Raw genomic sequence first — 26,861 nt, 5'->3', positions numbered from 1 at the left:
TAAACTGTGGCGTGATAATTACTAAACTTTTGATTTTATCTGATTTTGCTACTAATCTAAATTCCGGCCAAATTTCGTCCAAATTCCATGCCAATATTAGACTAATTTGATTTGTACGTGTTATTTGCAATAAAATATTTAAAGAAAGCAAATGAGTCGAACTACTTGGCACACAAGAATAAATACGACACGTCAAATATTAGCATGGAATTTGGACGAAATTTGGCCAGAATTTAGATTAGTAGCAAAATCAGATGAAATCAAAAGTTTAGTAATTATCATGCCACATTTTAAAGTTTGTATGCAAAACCAGAATTGGATGAAAGTTTGGTATTTTATGGGCAATTAACCCTTTAATCTAAGACAAAAGCTCCTATTCACGCGGGTTGGGTCGGCCCAAATTCATCTTGAATTCGATTCAAAATTTGACCCATAATCTTAACTCATAATTTATTATATAAAATTCACAATGGTTCCAAATAAAATTGAGGTTTGTTATTAACAAAAGTAATAGAGCATTCTAAATAAAAGTAAAAGCCACAATTATTATGAGCAAAAGTAGCAGTTATTCTATATAAACCCAAAACTACTTCAAATAAAAGTGACAATTATTATGATTACAAGTGATGGTTGTTCTTAATAAAAGTGATAGATGTTAATGAATAACAATGACAATTCATACATTCAAAAATAAATTGATCAAATCTATGTACTCCATCCGTCCCACTGTATCTGAGACTCTTTCTATTTTGGGCGTCCCACTGTAAGTGAGACCTTTCCTTTTTGGGTAAAAGCTTTTCTCTTTAAACACCTTTTCACTTTTTCACCCTACACACAAAATACACATTTCTTAATTTCCGTGCCCACAAAAAAAAAGTCTCACTTACAATGGAACGGAGGGAATAAGATTTTAGGTAGAATCAGATCGGATCGGATCTGAATTCGAGTCGAATCCAACCTGTGCGCACGATGCGCCAGAGCGTGCACGAGTGCATCTCTTTATTTTGGGGACGATAATTGATCTTCCAATTGTTGGGAATTTCACCATTCCGCAGGGGTATGAGGTTGCCTTGCATTACAAACTTTTTTAGCGGAAAATCATATGTGCCGAACGAAAATGATGATACAATATATAAATATTTTTTGGGTTTAATTTCTTTTATGTGATAATTGTCATAACGTGTCACAAACAATAAATTTTTTGCCTATAACCTATTTGGTGGCGACTGTTGATGATGTCCAGCTTGGGTTACAGAATAAAAATAAAGGATAAAATCGAAGTTGATGCCAAGCATAGAAAAAATGTGAGCACTGGAGTATGTTTCTTTCCCACATTATATTTTTATTATCACATTATGAGTGAAGGAAATTGGGATCGAAACTTTAATTTTAGTTATAACAAATTTGAAATCTCCGATATACTATTAATTACTAGGATAATTTAATAGGTGGTTGATATCCATTTTATTGTAACAACCAAGATTACTAATCCTTGTGGTGAGTTCATAAAGGTCTTTTAACTTCCATTTCATTTAAGTTCTTTGAAATTCTTGCATCCTTTGAAACACTTGACAATTGTCTCTTGCTGAACATTCATAGTCCATTTAAAATGAAATTGCAAGATTGCAAAACATTTTTCTATGTAATTACATTAATGTTTTGTTGAAATCCTACATTGAATTTAATTTTGTCAAATACCTATGTAATTAGATTTGAATTCGTTGAATCTAAAATGTGTTCTTTAATTAATAATTTATTAATTTAACATTTAATTAATATCTTTTTAAAACAATAAAATTTCACGGTCCTGACATTATTAATTTGTGGAGATTCTAATGTATATTTACTAATCAATCAAATAATTAGATAAAGGTTTTTATGTAACAAGGATCAATAATAGTTCCTCATTTTCCTTGTGATAAATGAAGGTCTTACTAATTGAGTTGTGCTCTGTTAGTAATTAATTAGTTGTAAATTTATAAATTAAAAAATTATTAGTGAATTCTAATTTATTTTTTTCCATATTCACTTAAAATCAAGATTCCGATTAAATCGAAATTGATGTAGCATCGAAATTTTTTAAACGTGAGGCTAGAAATTTTCAAAATTGGAGCTACAGTTTCTAAATTTTTTGATGTAATTGCCAATTTTCATTTGGTGGAATTTTAATTTTTAGGTAATTTTGAAAATAACCAAAATTTATGTATTTAACCAACTTTATAAAACATTGAAAAAATCAGGAATTCGCTATAATATATCGATCTATTAACAGCTAATTTTTTTTGACTTGGGGGAGTTGGGGAGGGCATCTATTAACAGCTAATTAACTGATTAGATAACAATCCTCAACGAATCACATTGAGATCTAGAGAAGAAAGTTCTTTCAATAGCTCGTGCAAAAGTTGTGAGACACCTTCTTTAATTTTTATCACAAATACCAACAATTTTTTTTTTTTTTGACGTACAAATTATCATTTTCAAAAAGTAAATATAATGAACTTCCCCATTTTATATCACTTTATTGGCTTCTGGCAATAACGTCTATAAATAGAAGTTCTTCATGTGACCTTAAAAAAGGCCAAATCCATCCATACCAAAAATTTAAAATAATTGAATCCAATCAATTTCCCATGTTTTTTTTTTCAATTTGATGTGCATGGGATAGTGTTTCTTGCTGGGAATGCTTAAAAACTGATATTTGTAATTTCTTATGGTCACAAAATATGTTGGTAACTGACACTTTTTCATATCATCATAAAATTGGAACTATACACAACACTAATTAATACTACTAGTACAATTCTAATTTTTAAAAGAGTAATCTATATAATATATAAACATACAGTTTTAACGACTATTTTCGGTCTTCAATTTTTAAAATTTCAGTATTTAATTTTTTCTACTTCAAAATCCTATTTTTTTGCTCATATCGTAAATTCGATTTTTCTTCTTTTCTTTGCGGATCTTTACTCTTATTATTCTCTCTCTCTCTCTCTCTCTCATATATGTGGGCTAACAACGCCCCACGATTTTTAGGAACAAGATTTTTTTTTTCTTCTAGCTTAATCCCAAAAACATTGGAAAAAACAACTGCCATACTCTCTGAAATTCATAGAATGATAATGGAGGAATCAATTGGCATCCTGAAATAGCATGAACATGAAAGAAATCTCCATCAATAACAAGAAAATACGAGATGATTTCAAGAAAAAAGAAAAAAAATGACCAAAAATATAAAGTGGCAAACAAAAGCACGTGATACGATTTGTGGTAGAAATAATTAAGTTTCTATCTTGTGATATGGGCAATGAAGGAATCCAACTCAATCTGCGAAGCGCCGCCGGGCTCCATGGACTCCCTGACGGCGGCGCCGAGCTCCTCTGCCGTCTTCCTTATCCGATCCCCTTCCTCCGACGCCATCAATCTTGTCACAGCATTCTCAACCGTCGACGCTTTCACCACTTCCAGTCTGTCCTTCCACTCCCTCACCAAGATCCCCGTTTTCAAAATATCCACAACCAAGGCGGCGTTTCTTGGCTGGTCGGAATGCATAGGCCAAGCCGCCATCGCCACTCCCATTGTAATGCTCTCCATGCAAGAATTCCACCCGCAGTGGCTCATGAACCCGCCCACCGAGGGATGCCCCAAGATTTGCGACTGCGGCGCCCATTCTCTCACTACCATTCCCTCTCTCTCCAAACCCTTCCGGCACCTCGGCTCTCCTCACGTCTCCGTCGAACACGTTGCACTTATCGGCATCTCTCAACACCCAGAGGAACTTCACTCTGCTGCGCGCTAGCCCGTGAGCAATCTCGTTAACCTCCTCGTCTGATAAGGAAACCGTGGTGCCGAAAGAAACGTACATCACCGATCTCGGCTCCTGCTTATCCAGCCACTCTAAGCATTCATGCCGTTTTTCATTAAGTGGTGATGAAGTAGGAAGGAGTGGGCGAATCGCCCAAGTGAGCCTGCCGTTCTTGAGCTCGTCTCTTTCGATAACCTCCATGTAAGGAGGTTCGATCACTCTGGAGGTGTTGTAGATGCTCCCACGCCTAAGATTGGCCGACGACTCCATTTGTAGAGTAGCGAATTTCTTGGCTTCTTCGGTCATCCAATCGTCGAAAGGGGACAAGTCTCTGGGATGCGGGACAGGGAAAGGTAACCCTAGAAATCCGCAGAAGTAGGAGATGGAGGAGAAGGCGGAGATGCAAACGAAAGTGTAGGTTTCCGCATTGGGGATTTGAGCGACGTCTTGAACCACGTACGACATCCAAGGATCGTGGACGACCACCACCCTCGCGAATTTTGCCGCCAATTCCTGCAGGTAGGTGATAAGGTCTCGCCTCCCTTATCAAAGAACGATTCGATAGAGCACTCGAGAAAACACGATTTCGACAGTCGCGGGCTTTCCCCGTCGATCACGTCGAGGAACTTGCGAGAATAAAATAAGCAACGTGAAAGGAAAATAGGGTTCTTCTTCATTCATGCGTATAACAACCCTAATCCCACTATTTATACTAGGACCCTGATTGGTTCGACACTTACGATTCGGGAAAGAACCAATAAGAAAACCCGAAAAGGAGCATTAATAAGCCCGACTCGATAAATACAAAAATTATGGGCCAAGCCCGATTATTTAATAAAATCACGGAACCTCACGGGTTCCTTACGCTCGCGCCTAGGCCTCCCTCCACCATCGCGGACAGCCTCATCGTCCAGCTCTTCGTTCGTATCGAACTCGCGAGGCCCATCCTCCGACTCCTCATCGCTCACGTCTGTCTCATCACCATCTTGGCCCGTATCAACTCCCCCACCCTTAATAACCTCCTTGTCCTCAAGGAGTAGAGCCGGGAAGCAACGCTGCACCACCTCTAGCGGCTCCCAAGTCGGCACCGCTCCTCCATCATCTTCCCACTGTAGCAAACACTCATCCACCATCTCACCTTCTCGCTGCACAGTTCGGCGGTCCAGCAGCTTCACAGGCCGTGCCACGGCCTTTCCTCGGGCAAAGAACGTTGGAAACGCCGCCGGTTTCACCGCCATTCCCTCCACGTAAGGCCGCAATAAACTGACGTGAAAAACGTCGTGAATCCGACTCTCCTCGGGCAGACGCAGCCTATAGGCCACCTCACCAATCCGCTCCACCACTTCAAATGGCCCGTAGTACCTCCGAGCCAACTTAACTGACAAAGGTTTAGCAACCGAATGCTGCCGGTATAATTGGAGCTTCAACAAGACCCGATCTCCCACGCTAAAACTCACCTCGCGGCGATGCTTATTGGCCGTGTCCCGCATGCGCTGCTGCGCACGCTCCAGATGCCGGCGGAGCCACACAATCAACTCCCCGCGACTCTTAATCACCTCGGCTACCGCCGCCGGACACGTCGCCGAAGGCCGCGGCGCTACTAGTGGAGGTGGTTCTCTACCGTATAATGCATGGAATGGGGAAGTCCCCAATCCTTCATGGTGGAAACAATTAAGAGCAAGCTCCGCCCAAGGCAAGAAATTCGACCATTTAGCCGGTTGATCGGCCACGAATGCTCGCAAATACTGTTCGAGTCCCCGATTCTTCACCTCAGTCTGGCCATCGGACTCCGGGTGATATGCCGTTGTAAAGTGAAGCTTCGTTCCACTCAGCTTTAACAAGTGTTCCCATACCTCGTTAAGGAACACCGAATCACGATCCGAAACTAATGAAGCCGGAAAGCCATGGTGTTTCACCACCGTGTCCACAAAGGCATTAGCTACTCTCCAAGCGTCAAATCGTGTCGGGAGAGGCGCGAAGTGAGCATACTTCGAAAGGCGGTCTACCACCACCATGATTGCTGTATAACCCCGAGACTGCGGTAAGCCGGTAATGAAGTCCATAGAGACGTGCTCCCACACTTGATAAGGAATAGGTAACGGTTGTAGAAGCCCGCCCGGCTTTTGGGTGGAATACTTTGTCGTTTGGCACTCGAAACAACCAGCCACGAATTGCTTTACATCACGACGCATGTTCGGCCAATAGAATGAAGAAGCAAGGCGACGGAATGTTCTCTCCACTCCCGGATGCCCGGCTGATGGCGTGGAGCGATGTTCATATAATATTGCCGTTTTTGTCTCCGATGAAGGTGACACCACTAAACGATGGTCGCGATAAAGCAGTCCGTCATGCAACCGATAACCCCGGGGCGCCGAGCCCGCCACTAAAGCCTCACGCAGCTCTTTAAACTCCGGTAAAGTTTTGACTTCCACCCTAAGTAACTCTAGAATGTCGGGAATGGGTTGGGCCACCTCCAAAAAAAGAGTCGCATTGGTCGCGGCTTCATCAGTATCCTCCTCACAACGAGAAAGTGCGTCTGCCACCTTGTTTGACGCTCCAGGTTTATACTCGATCCGGAATTTGTATCCCATCAATTTTCTCGCGTACAATTGCTGATCGGGTGTCTGAATAACCTGTTGAAGTAATTCCTTCAAACTCTTCTGATCCGTGCGAATAATAAATTCACGCCCCAACAGATACTGTCTCCACTTCTGGACGGCTTCAACGATAGCGTACAACTCCTTGTGATATGTTGACGAAACTCGACGTCGCGGACCCAGCTTTTTACTGAAGAAAGCCAAGGGATGACTGTCCTGCAAGAGCACCGCCCCAATACCGAATCCCGAGGCATCGGTCTCAACTACAAATATTTTCGAGAAATCCGGGAGCTTGAGAACCGGTGCCGACGTCATGGCCTCCTTCAAAGCTGCGAAACTCTCAGCCGCTTCTGGGGACCACTCAAACGCGTCCTTCTTCAGTAACTCAGTCAACGGGGACGCCACTGATGCATACTTCGAGATGAAGCGACGATAATAGCCTGTGAGACCCAGAAATCCCCTTAACTGCTTCACTGTCTTGGGAGTCGGCCATGCCACCATCGCCTCTATTTTGGATGGGTCAGCTTTCAGATTGCCCTCCGAAATGATGTGACCCAAGTAATCCACGGTCGTGCAACAAAAAGAGCACTTGGAAAGCTTAATGAAGAACTGGTGGGCACGCAGAATCGTGAGAACTTCCCCGAGGTGTTCAGCATGGCTCTCAAGCGACGGGCTATATATAAGAATGTCGTCGAAGAACACGATCACAAACTTACGTAACAATGGCCGAAAGATTTCATTCATCGCCGCTTGGAAAGTCGATGGAGCGTTCGTGAGGCCAAAAGGCATCACTAAGAACTCAAAATGGCCATCGTGCGTTCGGAACGCTGTTTTGTAAACATCCTCCTCGTGCATTCGGATTTGATGATATCCCGACCTCAGATCTAACTTAGTGAACACCCGAGCGTCGCCTAACTCGTCAAACAACTCATCCGTGGTGGGGATAGGGAAATGATCCGGGACCGTCACCCCGTTCAAGGCACGGTAATCAATACAAAACCGGTAAGAACCGTCCTTCTTGCGAATTAGGAGAACCGGGGATGAGAAAGCACTGTTGCTCCGTCTGATGATACCTGTTTCCAACATCTCTTTAACCTGTCTCTCAATCTCGGTTTTCTGAAAATACGGGTACCTATACGGGCGGACGTTCACCGGTTTGGTGTTCGGAAGAAGATGAATTCGATGGTCAAACCGGCGCGTGGGAGGCAAACCCGAAGGGACCGAGAAAACCTCCCCATGCTCTTCCAAAATCACGCGCACCTCCTCCGTTATCCCCGGCGGAAATTGCAGCGCCGCGCTCGACTCCTCGGCCCCGGCAGCCGGCTCGGCCTTCTCTAATGGCAAAATTTCGAACAAAGAAGCGCTCTCAAGGCTGGTTATGAGAGACGAGAAAACCCTCGCAGACACTTGCCGAGGTAGACGGGGTGTAACATCCAAACAAATCCGGCGGCCATCATCTTCGAACTCAAAAGTACCCTTCTCGTAATCACTCGTAACACGACGAAGCGAATGAAGCCAATCCATTCCCAAAATCAAATCGGGCCCGTGTAAACGAAGCACAAATAACTCGACGTGAAAACCATTCCCTTGAATCCGAATCTCAGCCCTCTCACATTTGTAAGAGCACGACAAAGCTTGGCCGTTTCCCATATAAACACGAAAGGGGGTAATCGGCGTCAACGGAAGTTGGCATCGCTCTGCAATCCGAGGGTGCACAAAATTGTGCGTACTCCCGGTGTCCACCAATATAGATACATCCCTCGCACCCAGCGCCCCTTGGAATTCGATCGAGGGTGATCGGGAGCAGCCGTCAATGCTCAATAAATGCGAAAGGTCCTCCGCCACTACCTCCGACCCCGTGGTTTCGGCCTCCCCTGTCTCCAACTCCGCCAGAGCCTCGTCAGTTCCCATAAACGCCAACACCGGCTTCTTGCAAGCATGACCGGCGCTCCACTTTTCCGGACAATACCAGCACAGCCCCTGCCGACTCCGCTCCGTCCTCTCCGCTGATGTTAGACGAATAATAGGCAGCTTGGATAACTCGCGAGGGCGGTTCCCGGTGCCCACAGCTGCTGCCGCTTTTGAAACCTCCGAGGTCGGGGCCGTAGGGACCGTTCCCGACGTCGATCCCCGAGAGTCCCGAACCGTCCACGGCCGTCGAGACCCCGTATTCCCCGTCTGATTCCCTCGCTCCCCCATACTATCGAACTCGGAAGCAAGTGACATGGCTGCAGCCACAGAACGCGGATGCTGCAAGCGAACTTGGCCACGAATAGGTTGCCGAAGACCGCCAATATACATCGGAATGAGCACTGATTCAGTGAGGCCGTGTGTGCGATTCATTAATCTCTCGAACTCGTTGTTATAATCCAACAACGCTCCCGTCTGAGTAAGCTTGGATAACACCTCGATATAGTTCACATAGTAGTTGGGATCGAAGCGACGGCGCACATCGTCCAAGAATTGAGGCCACGAGACATGAGGGTTAGTCTCCCGATAAGCAAAAATCCAGTCCGATGCCGGGGGCGAAAACAAAACAATAACACTATGTAAGCGTTGGTCAAGTGGTAACATAATGTAATCGAAATAGTATTGAACTCTCGTTACCCATGATTGCGCGTCCGAGCCATCAAACATCGGAGGATCCAAACGCATATAGCGGGATGGCTCGGACGAGGTGTGGGAGGGCCCCCCCCCGCGGCTGACTCGGTTCCCATGACGAACGAGGGACCGAATTCTCCCCACTACGCACCACCGGACGATCCCACGCTGTGTGAGTGGGGATGATGGCGCGGTTGGACTGCTCTCTCGTCGAATCCCAAGCCGTGGGTCCCGGTGGCTCGTGAGAGCGATTATTGTACCCGCTGTGCTGCCCGGAGAATCCCCGCCGACTCTCCTCTTGCGGCGGCCAAGCCATCGTGACCGGTTGTGGCACCGGAATCGTAACTGCCGGCGATGGTGTTTGGAAGCACCCCGATGGCCACGGCGGCGCCCAACCGGACCCCTGCATCTCAGACGGCGGCTCCGGGAGCGGACGAGATGATGGTAGCGGCGTGCGGTGGTCGGAGGCATCGAGCTTCGCCTCGAGCCGCTGCAGAACGGAGATGAGAGTCTCCACCGGAACCTGGGGAGTCAACGGCGGCGCTGAGTGTGGTGGCTGAGTATACGCCGATGAGACCACCATGTTGGACGTCGGTGGCGCCCTCGAATGGGGAGGAAACACCCGATGAGGGTTAGGGTTCATCGCGAGACGGAAGGAAGAGGATCGATGAAAGCACCAGTTGATAAGGTCTCGCCTCCCTTATCAAAGAACGATTCGATAGAGCACTCGAGAAAACACGATTTCGACAGTCGCGGGCTTTCCCCGTCGATCACGTCGAGGAACTTGCGAGAATAAAATAAGCAACGTGAAAGGAAAATAGGGTTCTTCTTCATTCATGCGTATAACAACCCTAATCCCACTATTTATACTAGGACCCTGATTGGTTCGACACTTACGATTCGGGAAAGAACCAATAAGAAAACCCGAAAAGGAGCATTAATAAGCCCGACTCGATAAATACAAAAATTATGGGCCAAGCCCGATTATTTAATAAAATCACGGAACCTCACGGGTTCCTTACGCTCGCGCCTAGGCCTCCCTCCACCATCGCGGACAGCCTCATCGTCCAGCTCTTCGTTCGTATCGAACTCGCGAGGCCCATCCTCCGACTCCTCATCGCTCACGTCTGTCTCATCACCATCTTGGCCCGTATCAGTAGGCGGCGAAGGGGCCGCGCAGGGTGAGCGAGGCCGCCGTGGCTGGCTTGAGATGTGTGGGGTATTTGTTGGCGGCGTTGTGGTTGGGAGGGGGAGAGGCGATGGGCGGAGTGGGGAGATCGTGGAAATGGATTTGGGCGACGGCGCTGCAGCGAGATTTGACTTGGCGGTTGTGGAGGGCGGTGCTCACGTAGTGGACGGGGAGGCCGCCGGAGGAGATGAGGCAGCAGAGCTGAAGCATCTGATTCAGGTGGCTTTGCGCCAACAACGGCACTGCCACCACGGCCACCGAAGATTTTTTGGTGTGGCTCATCATCGTGTTTTGAGGGATTGTTGTGTGTTTAGAGTTAGGCATGAGAGATGATGTGATGGCCAGGAAGTTGCATCTATTTATAGATGTGAGAGACGGAATTCTATTTCTTGCTCCATAAGTTGAGAGATATCAGATATTTAATTTCTTGATCCATAAGTTGAGAGTGACAAGTTTTAACTCTCAGGTAAATGGATCTGGACTCAGTCAAGCAGATAAATCAGTCCACGTGTATCAAAAAGGCCACCAAATTTAAAAAATTACTTCGGAGTATAAAATATAAAACTATAGTTATTAATGAGTTCAATCATTGTTAGAGTGGATTTTTATTTCGACATCCATCCAATCAAAGCCTTTTCCTTTCACTCAAGAACAAACCTAAAAATGAAATTTAATTCGAAGCGAGTAAACTGAACAATGCCGGTAACAAGCACGCGATTAAACAAATGATCGACAACACTTGAAATTTAATTGTGCAGCCTTTAAGTGCTTTATCGCGAATAGCTTTAATATGCTACTCCTACCGTCCACCGAAAATGTAATATGCTCCATCTGTCCCATTATTTATGGCACGTATTTCATTTTAGATTGTCCCAGTATAAATGGCTCATTTTTATTTTGAGAAATAATAAGGGATAACTTAAGCTTAATTAATCCCTCCCTAATTATGCTAATTACAGATTTGAGGGAACCCCTAAAATCATTCTCTATTTTCATCCTTTTCAATTCCGCTCACTATCTCTCTCTCTCTTCGCCGGCTCATCACCTCCACCACTCTCCCACTCTTCACGTCCTCCTTAACACACAGCGCCGTCGGAGTGCGCGACGGCGGAGTGCGCTGCCCACACCGACTTCACCACCTCCTAGGGCTCGTAGTAGCAACGACGACGGAGTGCGCCGCCCACACCGACTTCACCGCCTCCTAGGCGGCTCCACAGACTCCAGCGACTTCACAGACTTCACACCCCTCTATGTAAAAGAACAGAGCCCTAGATCCCCAATTTTCCCACTCGATAACAGGTGATTCTGGAATTTGTTGATTTTTGGTTATAGAAATTGTTGGAATTTTTAGTTTTGAGTAATTTGAATTTTTCAGATTATGTTGTTGTGATCTTGTTGCAGAAGAAGAAAGAAAAGTCGAAAATGTTGCCAAATCTTGTTTCAAATTTTTTGAATTTTTTGGCTGTGGCCTTATTTTGTTGCGATCTTCTTAATTTTGTTCTATGAATCTCTAATTTCTCAGTTTATAAACAAAATTCTTTTTGATCAGTCATTGAATGCGAATCTAAAGCTATTCAGATTATTGAATCTTGTAACAAGTATAAAGTCTTGATAAAATAGAAATAATTAATAATATCCCTTAATCACAAACACCACACTCTTTATTCACTTAACTTGCTTCTCCTTAATCTCCGTGCCGAAAAACAACGTGCCATGAATAGCGGGACGGAGGGAATACTACTCAATTGAACGTCCACAAAAAATATAATACTTCCTCCATTCACAAAAAGTATGATATTTTTGCCATTTTGGGTGTCCACAAAAATTATGACACTTTCCATTTTAAGACATGACCGTACTACTTTTTCTTGCTCCCTCTGTCCCGCTTCAAATGATCCAAAAAAATTGGGCATAGAGATTAAGAAATGTGTGATAAAGGTGTAAAGTAGTGGTGAGTTGTGTTAAATGCCTAATTTTATTTTTAAATTTGGGTGTAACAATCCAAAATAGAAATTGGATCATTTGAAGTCGGACAGAGAGATTATTATTTTTTTTTAATTGTAAATTTATCATTAAACCATCAACTGGTATCTCATACACAACGGTGCCCAAAAGTGACAACGCCCAGCAGAAACAACAAAGAAAAACCAAAAGCAAACAGACCAAAAACATAAAAAGATGAAGCCCAAAAATGACTACATCCAGAAGACAAAGAAAACCAAATCAAAAAGGAAACAAACTAGCTATCAACACGAAAACCAAATCTAAAGTTACGATAGCCAAACTGATCCATCCTAACCAAAGCAAGAAAATGACGAGGAGCAGAAAAACAATCGAAAGTAGTCAACGTCTGAGCCTGATGTTCTATCCTCAACATAAAATCAGATGGCCGGTTTCCCTCGCGGTGAATATAAGTGAAACAAATGGAGTATTATTTATCCTTACAAACACCCCTTGTTTATAAAAAAACTCATCTTTAATTCATTTTCAACCACTCATTTTAAATTTTGATGAGATCTTTTCTCCACTGCATAAAAATCACCATTGATCATTTTTCTTAAAACATGTGCCCACCAAAAGTGTCATACTTTTGGTGGACGGATGAAGTCCTTTTTTTAGGACATGGTCACTTACTCTTTTTAACTACAATCACTCATTTTTTTTATGGCTCATACTCAATTCAACCACAATCACTCATTTATACTTTAATACACATCTATCAACTATTTTCTTAAAATCTGTGTCCACCAAAAGTGTTACATTTTTTGTGGATGGAGGGAATATTATTTATAGATGTTACAAAATTGAGGACGGGTAAAATGATTTTCTGTTATGATCACAGAGAGGTAGTTTCATCATTTCAACTGGAGATGTTAATCCAGTTTGAAACTCGTGGACTGGCTCGATTAGCCCGTCAATTCAAGAAAATTATGGTTAAAAAATTTCATCCCGATAATATTACATTTTGAATAATTCGTAATCAAATAGTTTGACACTCGATAGGATTCGCCTGGAAATAACCTGAAACTCTATAAGGTTGACCCGAAAATAATGTGTTCACTTAATTATATGAAAATTTTATTGTTATTTGATTTTCAACTTTATTACTTTGCTTATGAAAATTAATATAACAAAATATTTTGTCTGTAAGTTTGTGAAATATATTTTGATTAAATATTAGAAAGTTATACTTATCATTTCACTTCTCTGTATTTTAAATCCAATACTTAACATAAAAAATTTAGAAGTAAAAATTAAAAATGATACTCCCTCCGTCTCATTACAATGTTCCATTACTTTTGGGCATGAAAGTTAAGAAATGTGTAATTAATAGATAAAGTGAGTTGGTGGAAAGAGATAAATAAATTAGGATTTTTAAAAATAGGTATATGGATAGAGAGTAGGTGGTGGGCCCATTAGTTAATTAGTCTCTTAATTATTTGTAATTAATTATTTGTCAAAAAAAGGAGTGAGACATTTATAATGTGGCATCCCTTATGAAAATTGGGATATTTGTAATGAGATGGAGAGAGTAATTAATTAACAAAAATGTTGCATCTTTATTTCTCTAAAAATTGCATATTAGTTATTATGTAAGTCGATGTTAATATGTTACTTATTTATTGTAATACCCCGGATTTTTTTATCCTAAAAGTAATAATATTTTAATAATATTATTAATATTTGCTAGGTCTCTAATTCCCGGTTAATGAGAATAATTATATTTGTGATCATTTAAGTGTCTTGATGCTTATATTTTCTTTTAAGAAAGACGGGGAATAAAATAAATTAAGTTATTCTATTTTATTCTCTCGTGAGTCATATTGATTTAAAATTAATATATCTTTATACATTTCGAATGTGTAAAATTAATTGACTATTTATTTTTATACGATTTTGATTTTATTCGAGTATTGAGCGATAACGGGCCCGTAGAGGAGGCCCATGGGTAAGCCGATTTTTGTGAAGCTTAGGGTGATTTTTAGGCCTTGTTTTTAAGTTAAAATGCAGCACAAAATGTTACCACAAACCCATGTAATTTTTAGCCACCATTTTAAATTAATTTAGCTAACATAATTAGTACTTATTTTAGCAGGGAAAATATAAAGGTTAAAGTACTAATGCACCCATTGGTGGCAGCCGCCTCCCCGCCCTTCCCCCCCAAATATTGTTTTGGCTGATCACTCTTCTCTCACACTCTTCACACATCCCATAAGAAACTAATAAAATCACTCACTTCTCCATCCCCTCTCTCTCCCACCACCATTATCAAGCTCTTCTCCCCCCATCTCACCCTCCATAGCATCCCCCTTGAAGCCTCAAGCAAAGTAGGAAGAAAGGGAATGTGAGAAGGATATTGGGCGTAAGTTTTAGAGTGAAGCTATAGCTATAAGGGTGAGTCTTCTTTTTAAAAATCTGAAATGAGCATGTATGCCTTGGTATTTTGCATAGATATGATGTATATTTAGTGGTGGCGGTGTGTGTTGTGGCCTTGGATCATGATTTTGACGAGTTTTCGTGGGCTAGAAACCATGTTTGAGGTGAAGATGGAAATATGTTGTAAGCTTACTGTTTTGGCAGTGTTTTGCAAGGCGATTCCAACCAATCAAATGGTTCCCAAAAATTCTCAAAATTTTACATAGTGACCTTTCGTATGTCTTCTCCCATATTGTAAAATTTTTTAGATTTTCCCGAGCTCTTAAAAATATCCTATGATTTTTCAAATATTATTGGCCGGTTTGAATCTAGTTTAATTAGTAGATAAATTTCAAAGGACATAAGTCCAGTTTCAATATATGAAAACCCTTGAAACTTGGATATATTGTTCTAGATCCCTTTCGCTTTCTTTTTACACCAACCTCACCATTTTTGGACGAGAGAAACGATCGGTGAAATTTTTTGAAGTCTAGTGCAGTGAACCTCCCAATAAGTTATGTAAACCTACAACTTTGGGAAGGCAATGGCCGATCTAAACCTTTGATTTTTTAGCCCATTTTTCTACAGAAACTCTCATTTTTCTGTATTTTATTTATATTTTGTCACAATTTATCTTTTCACTTTATAATTAAAAATTTCAATTACTTTTTATCAACTATTTTCTTTATTTGTTTTGACTTTTAATACATTCTAACTATTGTTTATTAATTATCCAACTAGAGTTTAGTAATCTTTCATTTGAATTTGTTAATTTTATTTCACGACTATAATTATTTGGTCAAATAACTAAAAGTATAAGTTTTCGTGAATAAAAATAACAATTTTCGTAAAAAAAGTAATGTATTTTCTAAACATTAGCTTTCTCCATATCAATGGTTAATTTTTCTTATGACAATAATTACTTGAACAAATACATAAAAGTACAAGTTCTCGAGAGTAAAAAAATAACAATTATCATAAAAAAGTTAAAAGGTAATAATTTGAAATATTTCCTTTTTGCATATCAATAGTTATTTTTTATTACGACAATAATTATTTGACCAAATAATTAAAAGTATAAGCTCTCGTAAGTAAAAATAACAATTGACGTGAAAAAAAGGTAAAATTTTTGAAACATTACCTTTCATCATATCAATAATTATTTTTTTCTTACAAAAATAAGTACTTGACCAAATAAATAAAAGCAAAACATCTCGTGAATAAAACTAAAGTAATGTTTGAGGATTAATAAGTCAAATTGGAGATCAAAAATCAATATTGAAATCCCTCTTCAACATCCACGCCCCCTTCGTCGCCACATCCAGTTGCTCTGTCACCCTCCTTGTCGTAAATCCGCACTTGAAAATTCGAAACCTCCTCAGCATCGGCTCTGCCTTGCTAAAGAGGAACTCGACCTGAGTCATTCCAACACACGCGAGTATTTGTCGTGGATTTTTTGGAAGTAGTCCTGTCTATTGAGATCGGAGAATAGGTTGTAGATGAGGCCAGAGACGACGAGTTGGAGGAATTCATGGTGGCGAGAGTTGATGATCTGGTTGAGGGATTTGTATGTATCATCAACGAAAAGTGAATTTCATTATTCACAACACGCAACACACAAAGAATCGATAGCTTTTACTTTACAACTCTACAAATGGGAAGCTTCGACTCTTCTACCTCAAACTGTTCGATGAAATGTCTATAGCTTGTGGCGTGGAATGTGTCGTCGTTTTGGGGTGCCTATGGTGGGTGGAAAAGCTCTGCACCTACATCGGCTCCTACGACAGCAAGAGCTGGGCCACCGCCACTGCCGATGAATTCGACTTCGTCCCCCACCTCTGCCACGTCATACTCGCCGTCTACGAACTCGAGTTGTGCTGCCCCAAGTACTCCCATGTGGGCGGCTACCGCCTCAACCCCGATTGGGTGGTCAAGCGCATCTCCTATGAGTAGACCCTCAACCACATCTTCAATGGTAGATGTCGCGACTTCTTGTAAAAGAGGCGCGCGCGCGTGAGAGAGAGATGGCTGCTGAAGATTAGAATTTAGGGTGGGGAGGGAACATGGGTAGCTTTGGGTCGGGGCGAGAGAGGACTGCTCTCTAGCTAGTGACCGATCTCACACAAGACCTATTTAAAAAGTAAATGTAAATTATATTTCATTATTATATATACTCCCTCCGTCCACGAAAGAACTTCCTATCTTTCTTTTTTGGGACGTCCACAAAAAAACTTTCTACCTATTTTTGGACTATATCCCACCACTTATAATCCTCTTAATTTTCACTTTTCACTTTTCACAACTCTCAATATTAATTATAACACATTTTCACCACTCCCAATACACTCAACTACCTTTTATCCACTCTCAATACACTCAACAATATTTTTTCTTAAAACCCGTGCCACTTCCTCCTAGGAAGTTCTTTCATGGACGGAGGGAGTATAAATGTAAATCTAAATTAAACTTATATCTTATAAAATAACAAATATGTTCATACAAATAAATAAATATTCATAGACAAACATAAATACAAATTGAATAAATTTAAACAAAATAAGAAATTGTTTTCTTTAGATTTATAACTAATTATTCACTATAAATTTATATTAACATTAATACAAATTCTTCTGTTTCAAAGTTTATTTTTTATAATTTTTACATTGAATTAAAGATCATCTCGCATCTTTAATTTAACATTCAAATAGAATATTTTTATGAATCAAAATTAATGATTTTTTGAATAAAACTAAATATAAAAAAGGAAAAGGAAAATTTGGAGGGCAGAAGTGAGAGGAGAGAAAATTTTGAAATTTAAAACTCCTCTTTTCATACATGGATATTCAACTCATGTATAGACGTGACATCCTGCCTTGTGAATCACAACAATAATTGGATATTGAAAAGCTAATATGAATGTAAGGCAAGGAGATTCATACAGGAAACACAAATGACCATCTTGACATATAAATAAAAATACAGTTTTTGTCCCCTTGGGATGGCCTAGTGGTTAGGGTGGTTGCCTGTTGTCCAAGAGGTCACAGGTTCGAGTACTCTCGGCCACAATAACCACTAGGTGGGGTGTGTGTGTGATTTGTATTATTTATAATGTAATTTCATCAAAAAAAAAAAAAAAAAAAAAAAAAAAAAAAAAAAATACAGTTTTCATGAACAGATAAGTTTCAGTCTTCAGGGAAATTTAAAGTTACAAATTCATGTCATATGTGTAAAGAACGAAAATAGAAAATGACATACAATCTGAAATAAAAGAACCAACAAAATGATCCTAATGCCATTCTCAGTTTGCAGCTAGCTCATAGATTCACCACAAGAAACTCTCTGATACAAAACTTTGTCCAGACACATCTGTAAACAATTGTCCAGTGCGTGGCACCAGAGTTATGCTAAACTTAACTGAAGAATGTACACACTACACACACTTGTTTCTAAATATACACATGAATACGACCACGAGTTCTTACAGAGGAATCTTGTAAGCTAAATGCGTAAAAAACAAATATGCCTTGAGTTGAAACAAAGAAAACCTCTCAATAGTCTGGAATATTGGCAAAGCGGTATCCTTGGGCACCTCTCCACGAATAGTAGGCAATCCGAGTTTCATAGAACCCTACAATCATTTAATAATAGTAAGAATAGAAACTGAGCCATTGTGCAATGAATTACGAAACAAATTGCATCTGGGAAATGTGCTGTCAGAGTAGTAATGGAGGATTTCGGGTTATTAAGTGGAGTATTGAGATATGTAAAGCATATTGCACTAAAAATTCTGTGGTAGAGGCACCCAGCTCATAAAAAGAGGGTCTTTCAATAGGTGGAGCATAAGGAACACCATGTAGAACACTATGTAGTGCTTACGATCAAATAACTGTACAAAGAGGCTATCGAGATACCTGGTACAAAGGTAAGCAAACCCAGTCCTAAGAGGCCATAAGCTTGGGAGAGCTCCCCTCCCATGTGACCAGTGAAGATGAAAACTGCAAGCAAGAGAAGCAGACACCCAAGAAGGAGCAAAAAGATTGCGAGAATTATTGACTTCCAAGGAACTTTGTCATAGCTTCTGGGAGTATAATCAAATCTAGGGTCATGTCGATTTTGACCATTATAATCATCATCGTCGTCATCAGCAAGACGACTATAACGGACATTCCGTCTAGATGCCATTCTTGTAACTCTTGGTTATAGAAATATCCCTGGAAAACCTCGTGCAAAAACAAAATAAGACGGCTTCAATACAACACACAAGAGGATGAATTTGAAAAGACCAAGAAAAGTTTACAGAGTAAATTGCAAAGCCAAATGACACCTCTAATGCTAGAGTTGAGAAGTCTGTCCTTGTAACAAACTCATGGCTAGGAGCACCATATGCTTTACAAAGGTAGCAACAATGGGTGATAATTAAGCCATTTTACTTCAATTCCTTATTAATTGAATAATACATTAAAATATCAGTCCATTTGAGCAAACTAAAAAGCTTAAGAAAGTGCAATATCAGTCCATTTGAGCAAACTAAAAAGCTTAAGAAAGTGCAATAACGTGTTAGATTAAAAAAGTTAAATACACAAAATGCTTATGCATTCATTCATTCAAATACAATATTTGCACTTAAGAAAAGAGAGATACATAAATATAAAATAGCCTTTGACTTCTATACTCAACCAACAATTCCCAAAAACTATCCACATAGAAATAATGCTTATACAGAGCAAAACTAGTACGACAGTATATTAAACACTTGTATAGGTGTGTAAGTACATATCTCTACATCATAGATTCATATGAAGATGGTGCTCAAAACCAAACAGTTATTTCTAAACATTCAAACATATCTGGACTGCACCAGCTGATTTTTAATAAGGAGTACATGATGAAGTAATTCCTACATCTATTGATATCTCTAAGAATGAAAGTTTCCTTCTGGATCAAACAGAATTCATAAGCATAATCTTGAACCACAACGTCACGTTTCCTCTTTTTATCTTCACATAGTCCAAATCCATCATTACCCCCAAATCGAAATTCCCCAAACAATACACCATATAACCAGCAATAAATTTCAAAACTCCAAAATCAACGAAATGCTCTTTCCACTATAGATGCGTACCAATAATCAAATAAATAAAAACAAAGTAACAGTACTTCACCACTTGGAACACTAATTACCAAAAAGAGTACGCAATAAGTTTCATAAGATCCCTAAAATCGACGAAGATGATCCTTCCAGCAAGTTAGCATACAAATTATCAAAAATAAAATTAAGTTCCGGCAGTCAATCATTAAATGCATCAGGATTTACCAAGGAGCGGAAAAGTCGGCAGCGGCGGCGTGAAGCTGGCGATTAGTAAAACCGTAGAAAAGTAGCAGCGAACCGGAGAAACTGATGTGAATGCAGCTCAGTCTTCTGAAACGGCAGGTAGTGGAAGAGAGCGGCGATGAAGGAGAGAGAAAATGAAAGTCGCCGGTGCTGCGTCAGCGGAGGATTAGATCAAAATTATAAGAGAGAAATGTAATCGGACAAATCGTACATAAATTTTGGATCAAGTAGTATCAAATTGGGTTTACCGAGTGGGCCAATTTGGGTTTCGGGGAGAAAAGGCCCCATAAATATATAGTATATAAAAAAAAAGGTTATTGTCGAAAAATACATGTAGTTTGTCAATTTTCTTATTTATAATATGACTTTATAATTTAACCAGAAAATACATTAATTTTCAATTTAATCGCAATTATAATATGACTTTATAGTCTGACAAGAAAATTCACCAAATTTCAATTTATTCTCAATTATAACATGACTTTATTTAGATTGTTTTTTATCATAGATGTATTAATATTTATTGTATTTATATTAAATTGTGATGTATAAAATATTGTTAATTAATTGATTAACTTTTATAAAAAATTAAGTTAGATGATTAATTATTTCATAATATACATATATATATATATATGTGGGTTAATAGCCGAAAAATACACGAATTTTCACGAAATTTGCATATTGCACATGACCTTCAAAAATAGCCCCAAAATACACCACATTTTAATTTAATTGCAAATTGCACCCGCGTTGACTACCACCTTGATCGGCGGTGACGTGGCTGTCGGATTTTGTTGACGTGGATAATTTTCCGATGTAGGAATACAACGTCGTTTTGTTGTTACATTACAACACACAAAACGACATCGTTTCGTCAAGTTATTTTAAATTAAAAAAGAAAAAGAAAAAGCTTCACGTTGTTTTGCCAAGTCTCCCGCCGCGGCTCACCTGCTGCTTCACCACCGCAGCCGCCATCCCCGCCTCTGCCTCTGCCTCCGCCTGGTGGTGCCACTCGAACTTGGGGCTGAAGATTATTGTTGATTGTTGAGTGATTTGGGGCTGAAAAATAAAAAAATTGCTGTTGAAGGTGATTGTTGATTGTTGAGTGATTTGGGGCAAGAAGCCGTTGTTTTAGCCAGAGTGTGGAGAGAATGGGGGGTTTTGAGCTGGGCTCGGCGGCGGCGGCCTTCCGGCTATGCGAACGCCGCGAATCGACGGATAGGAGGCCGCGATTTGGGGATCTAGGGTATTGGCGACAGAGGTGGTAGTGGTGCCCTCGTTTTGTCATTCCCAACCACCACCGCCACTAGCGCCCTCTTCCTAACTCTCCAGAGGCGTAGTGTTGTGTAGTCGTGGGTTGAGGGGGAGACGGCGATGCCTAGAGAGAGGAGAGAGAAGTAGAGGACAGGGATACGGAGGGAGGGCGGGGAGAGATTGAACGCAGCGTCATTGTTGGAGATGAGGGGTTTGAGTGGAGGTGGCTCCAGATCTGGAAGGGTGGAGATGGCGGTTAAATGGAGGTGGAAAGGGAGAGGCAGCGGTTGAACGACGCTGCTCCCGTCGAGGGTGATGTTGGAGAGGCATTCCTCGCCGGAGAAGCAGGGGGCGGCTCCAGATCTGGAAGGGTGGAGATGGCGGTTGAGTGGAGGTGGAAAAGAGGAGGCAGCGTTTGAACGGCGCTGCTCCCGTCGAGGGTGATGTCGGAGAGGCGTTCCTCGCCGGAGAAGCAGGGAGCGACTCCAGATCTGGAAGGGTGGAGGTGGCGGTTGAGTGGAGGAGGGAGGCGGCAACCGGCAGGGAGGATTTTTCTTTGTTTTTTTGTAGTAAATTCTTCAAAATATCAAAACGACGTCGTTTTGCCCACGTGGCTTGCCAGCATGTAAAAAAAGTCACGAGTAATGCCATGTAATGTTAAATATTGTCCACGCCATCGCCGGTCAAACTTAAGAGCTGCCAGAACTTTCCCCGTGTGCAATTTACGACTAAATTCAAACGTGATGTATTCTGAGGCTATTTTTGAAGGTCATGTACAATATGCAAATTTGGTGAAAGTTCGTGTATTTTTCGACTATTAACCCTATATATATCAAGATATTATATTGATCATTGATGGTTTAAAAATACATATATATATATACATATATATATATATATATATATATATATATTTGATTTTAATATTCTATTAATATATTACATATATAATAAGTATTTATTTATTTAAATTATGAAATTATAAAATATTAGGACCAATAAATAATTTAGGTACATATATAAACTATGTTAAAAAGTAAATAATATTATATATTATTTATATATAGATGTATATTTAATTATTTATCAAATATATATGTATATATATATATATACAGTATATTGTGAGATGAAAAGAAAATTAAAAATATTTAATGTATTAAACTTTGATATTATTATACTAAATTAATTGCAAGGTCATGTTATAATTGAGAATAAATTGAAACTTGGTGTATTTTATTGTCAGACTATAAAGTCATGTTATAATTGCGATTAAATTGAAAATTGATGTATTTTCTGGTCAAATTATAAAGTCATGTTATAAACCAGAAAATTGACAAACTACATGTATTTTCCAGCAATAACCCCCTAAAAAAAAGGGGGTAGTTGTCCATAAATATCTTAATTATGTTAGTTTTCTCATTTTACATTTGTTTCATAACATCTAAAGTATATTATTAATTCAACAAGCACAGAATCCAACAATAGAGATAAAATCAACAGGATTTTTTCTGCAATGGGAAATTTTACCTTCAGGTGATATTCAACAAACACTAAGAATAGAAAAGTCAGGTGAAAAAAACTGCAGGGGTTGCTAGCGATACGCGAAGAGAGAGGAGAGATTTTTCGTTTCACATTGTCTCTTTTAATTACAAATATATAATACTCCTTTCGTCCCACACGAATCTTGATGCATTTGTTTTCGACACATGAATTAAAGAATTGTAGATTAGTGTTTTAAGTGTATAAGTAATAAAGTATAAAAGTGATAAAATAAAAGTGTGTATGTAATAAGTAGAAAAGTGTATAGATAATAAAGTGATAAAGTAGATAATTAAGAATCCTTAGGGCCAGTTTGGTTGGATTGGTTGCACTAGTTTGTTTATTAGACTGGTATGTACATGGTGTTTGGTTGCTTCGGTAAATAACCAATGTGGCCCGCATGAGCCAGCCAGCCCGCAATAATTCTTTTGTTTGAGCTCGTTTAATAAACCGGCGGTAGGTGCCAGTTAAAATTAATCTAACTCTTCTTCCCTCTTTTCCAAAAATTCAAATTTTATATTTGCCCTCTCATCAATTATATTGGGAACATAACATCATTCATTTTTCATCTTGTTTGTCGCGCAGAAGGGCTCCTCCGAACGAACTGGTACGATTTTGTAGTTCTTTACCTCCTTTTCAATTATTTATTCTCTGAAATTAATCTCCAATTCTGTATTTCATTTTGTGATATATGCAGTTTCCTTTTCTCGTGGTTCAAACAATTTTTTGGTTGGAAGACTCGGTATTCATCGCGAAGAAGGGCTTCGTTGAACTGGTACGAAATGCATCTTTACCTCTTTTTCATTTCTTTATTATCCGAAATTCAACTCCGATTCTGTATTTAATTTTGTGATTTCTTCAGTTTCATTTTGTTGTGATTGAAATATTTTTTTCGTTGAAGACTTTGTATTATTTGTTACGGAATAATCGCAAATGTGCTTGGAGATGAATAGGCTGATAATTGTTTCGATGTTCATTTTGTTAAGTACAATGGATTAATTTGAATTTTCCCTCACAGTGCTTTCAATTTTTTTGCTTATCTCGTTGGTGTGACTTTAGGTTTACTTTGACATTTATGTGGTGCTGTGATTTCAATTGTATCAGAGTTAAACTGATCAATTTTTATGTATTTCTTCTGCAATATTGAACTAAAACTGGAGGTTCTAATACCACATGGGAGCTTGGTGATTTGTATTAATTTTGTTAGATCACTCACTCAATCTTATCCCCTGTTTTTTTATATTTGTTTCATTGGTGATTTGTTGTGTTTTTCTTTTTTTTTTGGAAATCCATGATCTGTAGGGATATTCGTTGTGCCTATAACATCTTCTCTCTTCTTACAAATTGCTGTGTTATATCGAATTGATTGCATATTCTAATTAAATTGTTGTTGAATTTGCTGCTACACAATGAGAAACACATCAATTAACAAGAAAGTTGTGGGTTGGTTAATTGAGGAAGTTATGCGTCAATTTTACTATCAACTAGTCATTTTAATAGATGTAATTCTTAGGATGAAATCCCGTAAGAGAAATCGTGTGTGCGAATCACAGCCTTACAGCATGTTACTTCGGATTCCTGACCAAGTAAAGCACTTAAACTGGTTGACTAAAGTAAGTGATGTAGATTGTTTACTCAATCTAAGAATGGACCGCAACACATTCGGCCGATTATGTAATTTGTTAAGGCAACTAGGCTCTTTGAAGGATGGTACATATGTAACTGTTGAAGAACAAGTGGCAATGTTCTTGTCAATATTAGCACATCATAAAAAGAATAGGATTGTCCAGTTTGATTTTTGGAGATCAAGGCAGACAATATCACATTACGTGCATATTGTTTTGAAAGCCATTTTGAAGATCCATGTACTTTTGCTAGTGAAGCTGCAACTCGTAACCGAAGAATGTAATGACTCGAGGTGGAAGTGGTTTAAGGTACTTAATTTAACAAAAAACTTATATTAATGTAAAAGCCAATATGCTGCCATTTATTAAAGAATATGTGAATAATTGTATCTAGTTTACAAACAACATGTTTTGTCCTACTTATAGGGATGCCTCGGTGCATTAGACGGCACATACATTACTGTGTTGGTGCCCAATATTAAGAAGGCCAGGTATAGAACACGTAAGGGCCAAATTGCGACCAACATGCTAGGAGTTTGTGATCGCAATATGAAGTTTGTATATGCATTGCCGGGTTGGAAGGGATCAGCGGCTGATTCTCACATACTCCGGGATGCAGTCAATAGGCCACATGGATTTAGAGTCCCCCGGGGTACGTTTCTAATTCGAGATTTTGTGTTTTTTTTTTATAAATAAATTATGAATCGATCTTTGTGTTTTCAATTGTCTAGGGAATTATTATTTGGTAGATTGTGGATATGCAAACAGTGAAGACTTTCTTGCACCGTATAAAGAAGTTCGTTATCATTTGAAGGAGTGGGGGCCTACTAATGCAAGGCCTCAAAATACTGAGGAGTTGTTTAATCTACGACATGACAAAGCTCAGAATGTTATTGAACTTGCATTTGGAATCCTGAAGATGCGGTGGGCTGCACTAAGAAGTTCAACGTATTATCCCATCAAAATTCAAATTAGGCTAATGATGGCGTGTGTTCTTCTTGACAACTTCATTCGTTCTAACATGGCGATTGATCCGGTCGAGCAGCAGTACGATCTACTCCTCCAAGAACTCGAGATCACCAATGATGAGCCGAAGGATTTTGTTGATACAATTAACTCGTCTCAAGCGTGGAACGCGGAGATGGATGCCCTCGCACAAACAATGTGGCAGCAATATTGTGATGCTATGAACTAATGCATGTTTAGTGATTATGAAACTAAAATTAAAAACCATCCATTTAAATTTGGCTTGGTTACCAATGTTCAGATTATTATTTTGGTACTGATATGTTGCGATATACCTGCTGTTTTTTGCTTATGGATTGGAATTAGAACGTTTCTATGTGTATTGGAATTTCTTAATGAATTTGATTGCTTGCATTTGATTTACAAAATAATTTTATTGTCCTATGAAATCATCATTTTTGCACATTGCTTTTGCAGTAAAAAATGGAGAATTGGCAGCAGTACGTAAGCAAAACACCGATGTGTGAATGTGGAAATGGCCAAATGCGTCTAATCCGCGCGGGGTAGAGGTTGAGGAATCCGGGAAGATGCTTCTACATATTTCCATTGAAAGGTGATCACCCGGACGAATTCATATGGTGTGACGAATATCTAGCTAAGTACATAAGGATTGCATTGGTTAACAAAAAGATGATTTGAGCAATTATCTTCTTGCTAGAGATAGAGTTAGGAGAAATATTAAACCACCTGATAGATTTGGCCATGACGACTTAATAGCTTATGCTCTCATAGTTGTTGAAGAGATCAACTATCAAGAACCTACTATTTACATAGAAGTTGTCACTTGTGCTGAGAAGAAGTTATGGATTAAGGCCATGGAGGAAAAGGTTGAATCTTTAGTGAAGAATAAAACCAAGAAGTTAGTTCCTAATCCTAAAAATAAGAAATGTGTCAGTTGTAAGTGGGTGTATAAAAGAAAATTAGAAGTTAGTAATGGAACATAATATAAAGTAAGGTTGGTTGCTAGAGGGTTTTGAAGAAAGTCAGGTATGCTTACTACTGAGGTCTTTATATAGATTAAAGTAAAGTACTAGGCAATGGAATAAGAGATTTGATGAGTTTATGCTAAGCATAAGCTTATGTAGATCATTGCATGATAAGCGTGTTTATCTAAAAAATGGTAAGGAGATTGGTTTGATTTATTTGTTTCTTTTTGTAGATGATATGCTTATTGCAAGCAAGTCAAGGTTTAATATTGAAGAGGTCAAACAAGCTCTAAGCTCTAAATTTGATATGAAGGACTTGGGTGAGGCAAGAAGAATTTTGGGAATGGATATTCACAGAGATAGAAAGAAGTGTCAGTTAATGTTGCTGCAGTCAGATTATGTATCTAAGTTCTAAAGAAATTTAACATGTATAAAGCTAATTCTGTTAGTGTACCTTTGGCTCATCATGTAAATTTATCAAAGTCTCAGAAACCTCAGAGCAAATGTGGTTGAAAGTATTATGTATTCCATGGTTTGTACTAGAC

General features: G+C 39.4%; 2 protein-coding genes, 1 long non-coding RNA gene and 1 pseudogene across 4 annotated transcripts; 1 reads left to right on the top strand and 3 right to left on the bottom strand.

The window, feature by feature from the left end:
• Nucleotides 1-3,082: 3,082 nt before the first annotated feature.
• Nucleotides 3,083-10,516, bottom strand: LOC130988746 (zeatin O-xylosyltransferase-like; annotated as a pseudogene).
• Nucleotides 10,517-15,721: 5,205 nt separating this feature from the next.
• On the bottom strand, nt 15,722-16,775 carry LOC130988745 (uncharacterized). Its single transcript, XR_009090195.1, has 2 exons — nt 16,286-16,775; nt 15,722-16,160 (listed from the first exon to the last, which is right to left on the bottom strand). It is a non-coding gene; the product is annotated as an uncharacterized LOC130988745 (long non-coding RNA).
• A 1,092-nt stretch (nt 16,776-17,867) lies between these two features.
• On the bottom strand, nt 17,868-20,193 carry LOC130988744 (uncharacterized). Of its 2 annotated transcripts, none has more exons than XM_057912687.1 (3): nt 19,923-20,193; nt 18,520-18,819; nt 17,868-18,236 (listed from the first exon to the last, which is right to left on the bottom strand). In XM_057912687.1, the coding sequence occupies exons 2-3, from the start codon at nt 18,788-18,790 to the stop codon at nt 18,157-18,159; spliced, it is 351 nt and encodes a 116-aa protein (XP_057768670.1). In that variant the 5' UTR covers nt 18,791-18,819; nt 19,923-20,193; the 3' UTR covers nt 17,868-18,156. The 2 variants fall into 2 exon arrangements, with proteins under 2 accessions (XP_057768670.1, XP_057768671.1); XM_057912688.1 differs by having other exon boundaries at nt 18,520-18,828; nt 19,923-20,163.
• Nucleotides 20,194-24,842: 4,649 nt separating this feature from the next.
• LOC130988742 (uncharacterized) lies at nt 24,843-25,577 on the top strand. The gene is made up of 2 exons (XM_057912686.1): nt 24,843-25,016; nt 25,096-25,577. The coding sequence occupies exons 1-2, from the start codon at nt 24,890-24,892 to the stop codon at nt 25,557-25,559; spliced, it is 591 nt and encodes a 196-aa protein (XP_057768669.1). The 5' UTR covers nt 24,843-24,889; the 3' UTR covers nt 25,560-25,577.
• The last annotated feature ends 1,284 nt before the right edge of the window (nt 25,578-26,861 follow it).

This window comes from Salvia miltiorrhiza, chromosome 6 (genome assembly GCF_028751815.1).
Source record: "Salvia miltiorrhiza cultivar Shanhuang (shh) chromosome 6, IMPLAD_Smil_shh, whole genome shotgun sequence".
Classification (NCBI taxonomy): domain Eukaryota; kingdom Viridiplantae; phylum Streptophyta; class Magnoliopsida; order Lamiales; family Lamiaceae; genus Salvia; species Salvia miltiorrhiza.
Note: the sequence above shows the minus strand (reverse complement) of the source record. Positions and strands in the feature narration are given on the sequence as shown.

Bases quoted from the DNA above. Each gene is read 5' to 3' on its own strand.
- LOC130988744 (XM_057912687.1), bottom strand. From the start codon at position 18,790: ATGGCATCTAGACGGAATGTCCGTTATAGTCGTCTTGCTGATGACGAC. The intron at 18,237-18,519 runs GTATCTCGATAG...AAATGATTGTAG, and splicing joins TTTGCTTACCTTTGTACCAG to GGTTCTATGAAACTCGGATT.
- LOC130988742 (XM_057912686.1), top strand. From the start codon at position 24,890: ATGCTAGGAGTTTGTGATCGCAATATGAAGTTTGTATATGCATTGCCG. The intron at 25,017-25,095 runs GTACGTTTCTAA...TCAATTGTCTAG, and splicing joins TGGATTTAGAGTCCCCCGGG to GGAATTATTATTTGGTAGAT.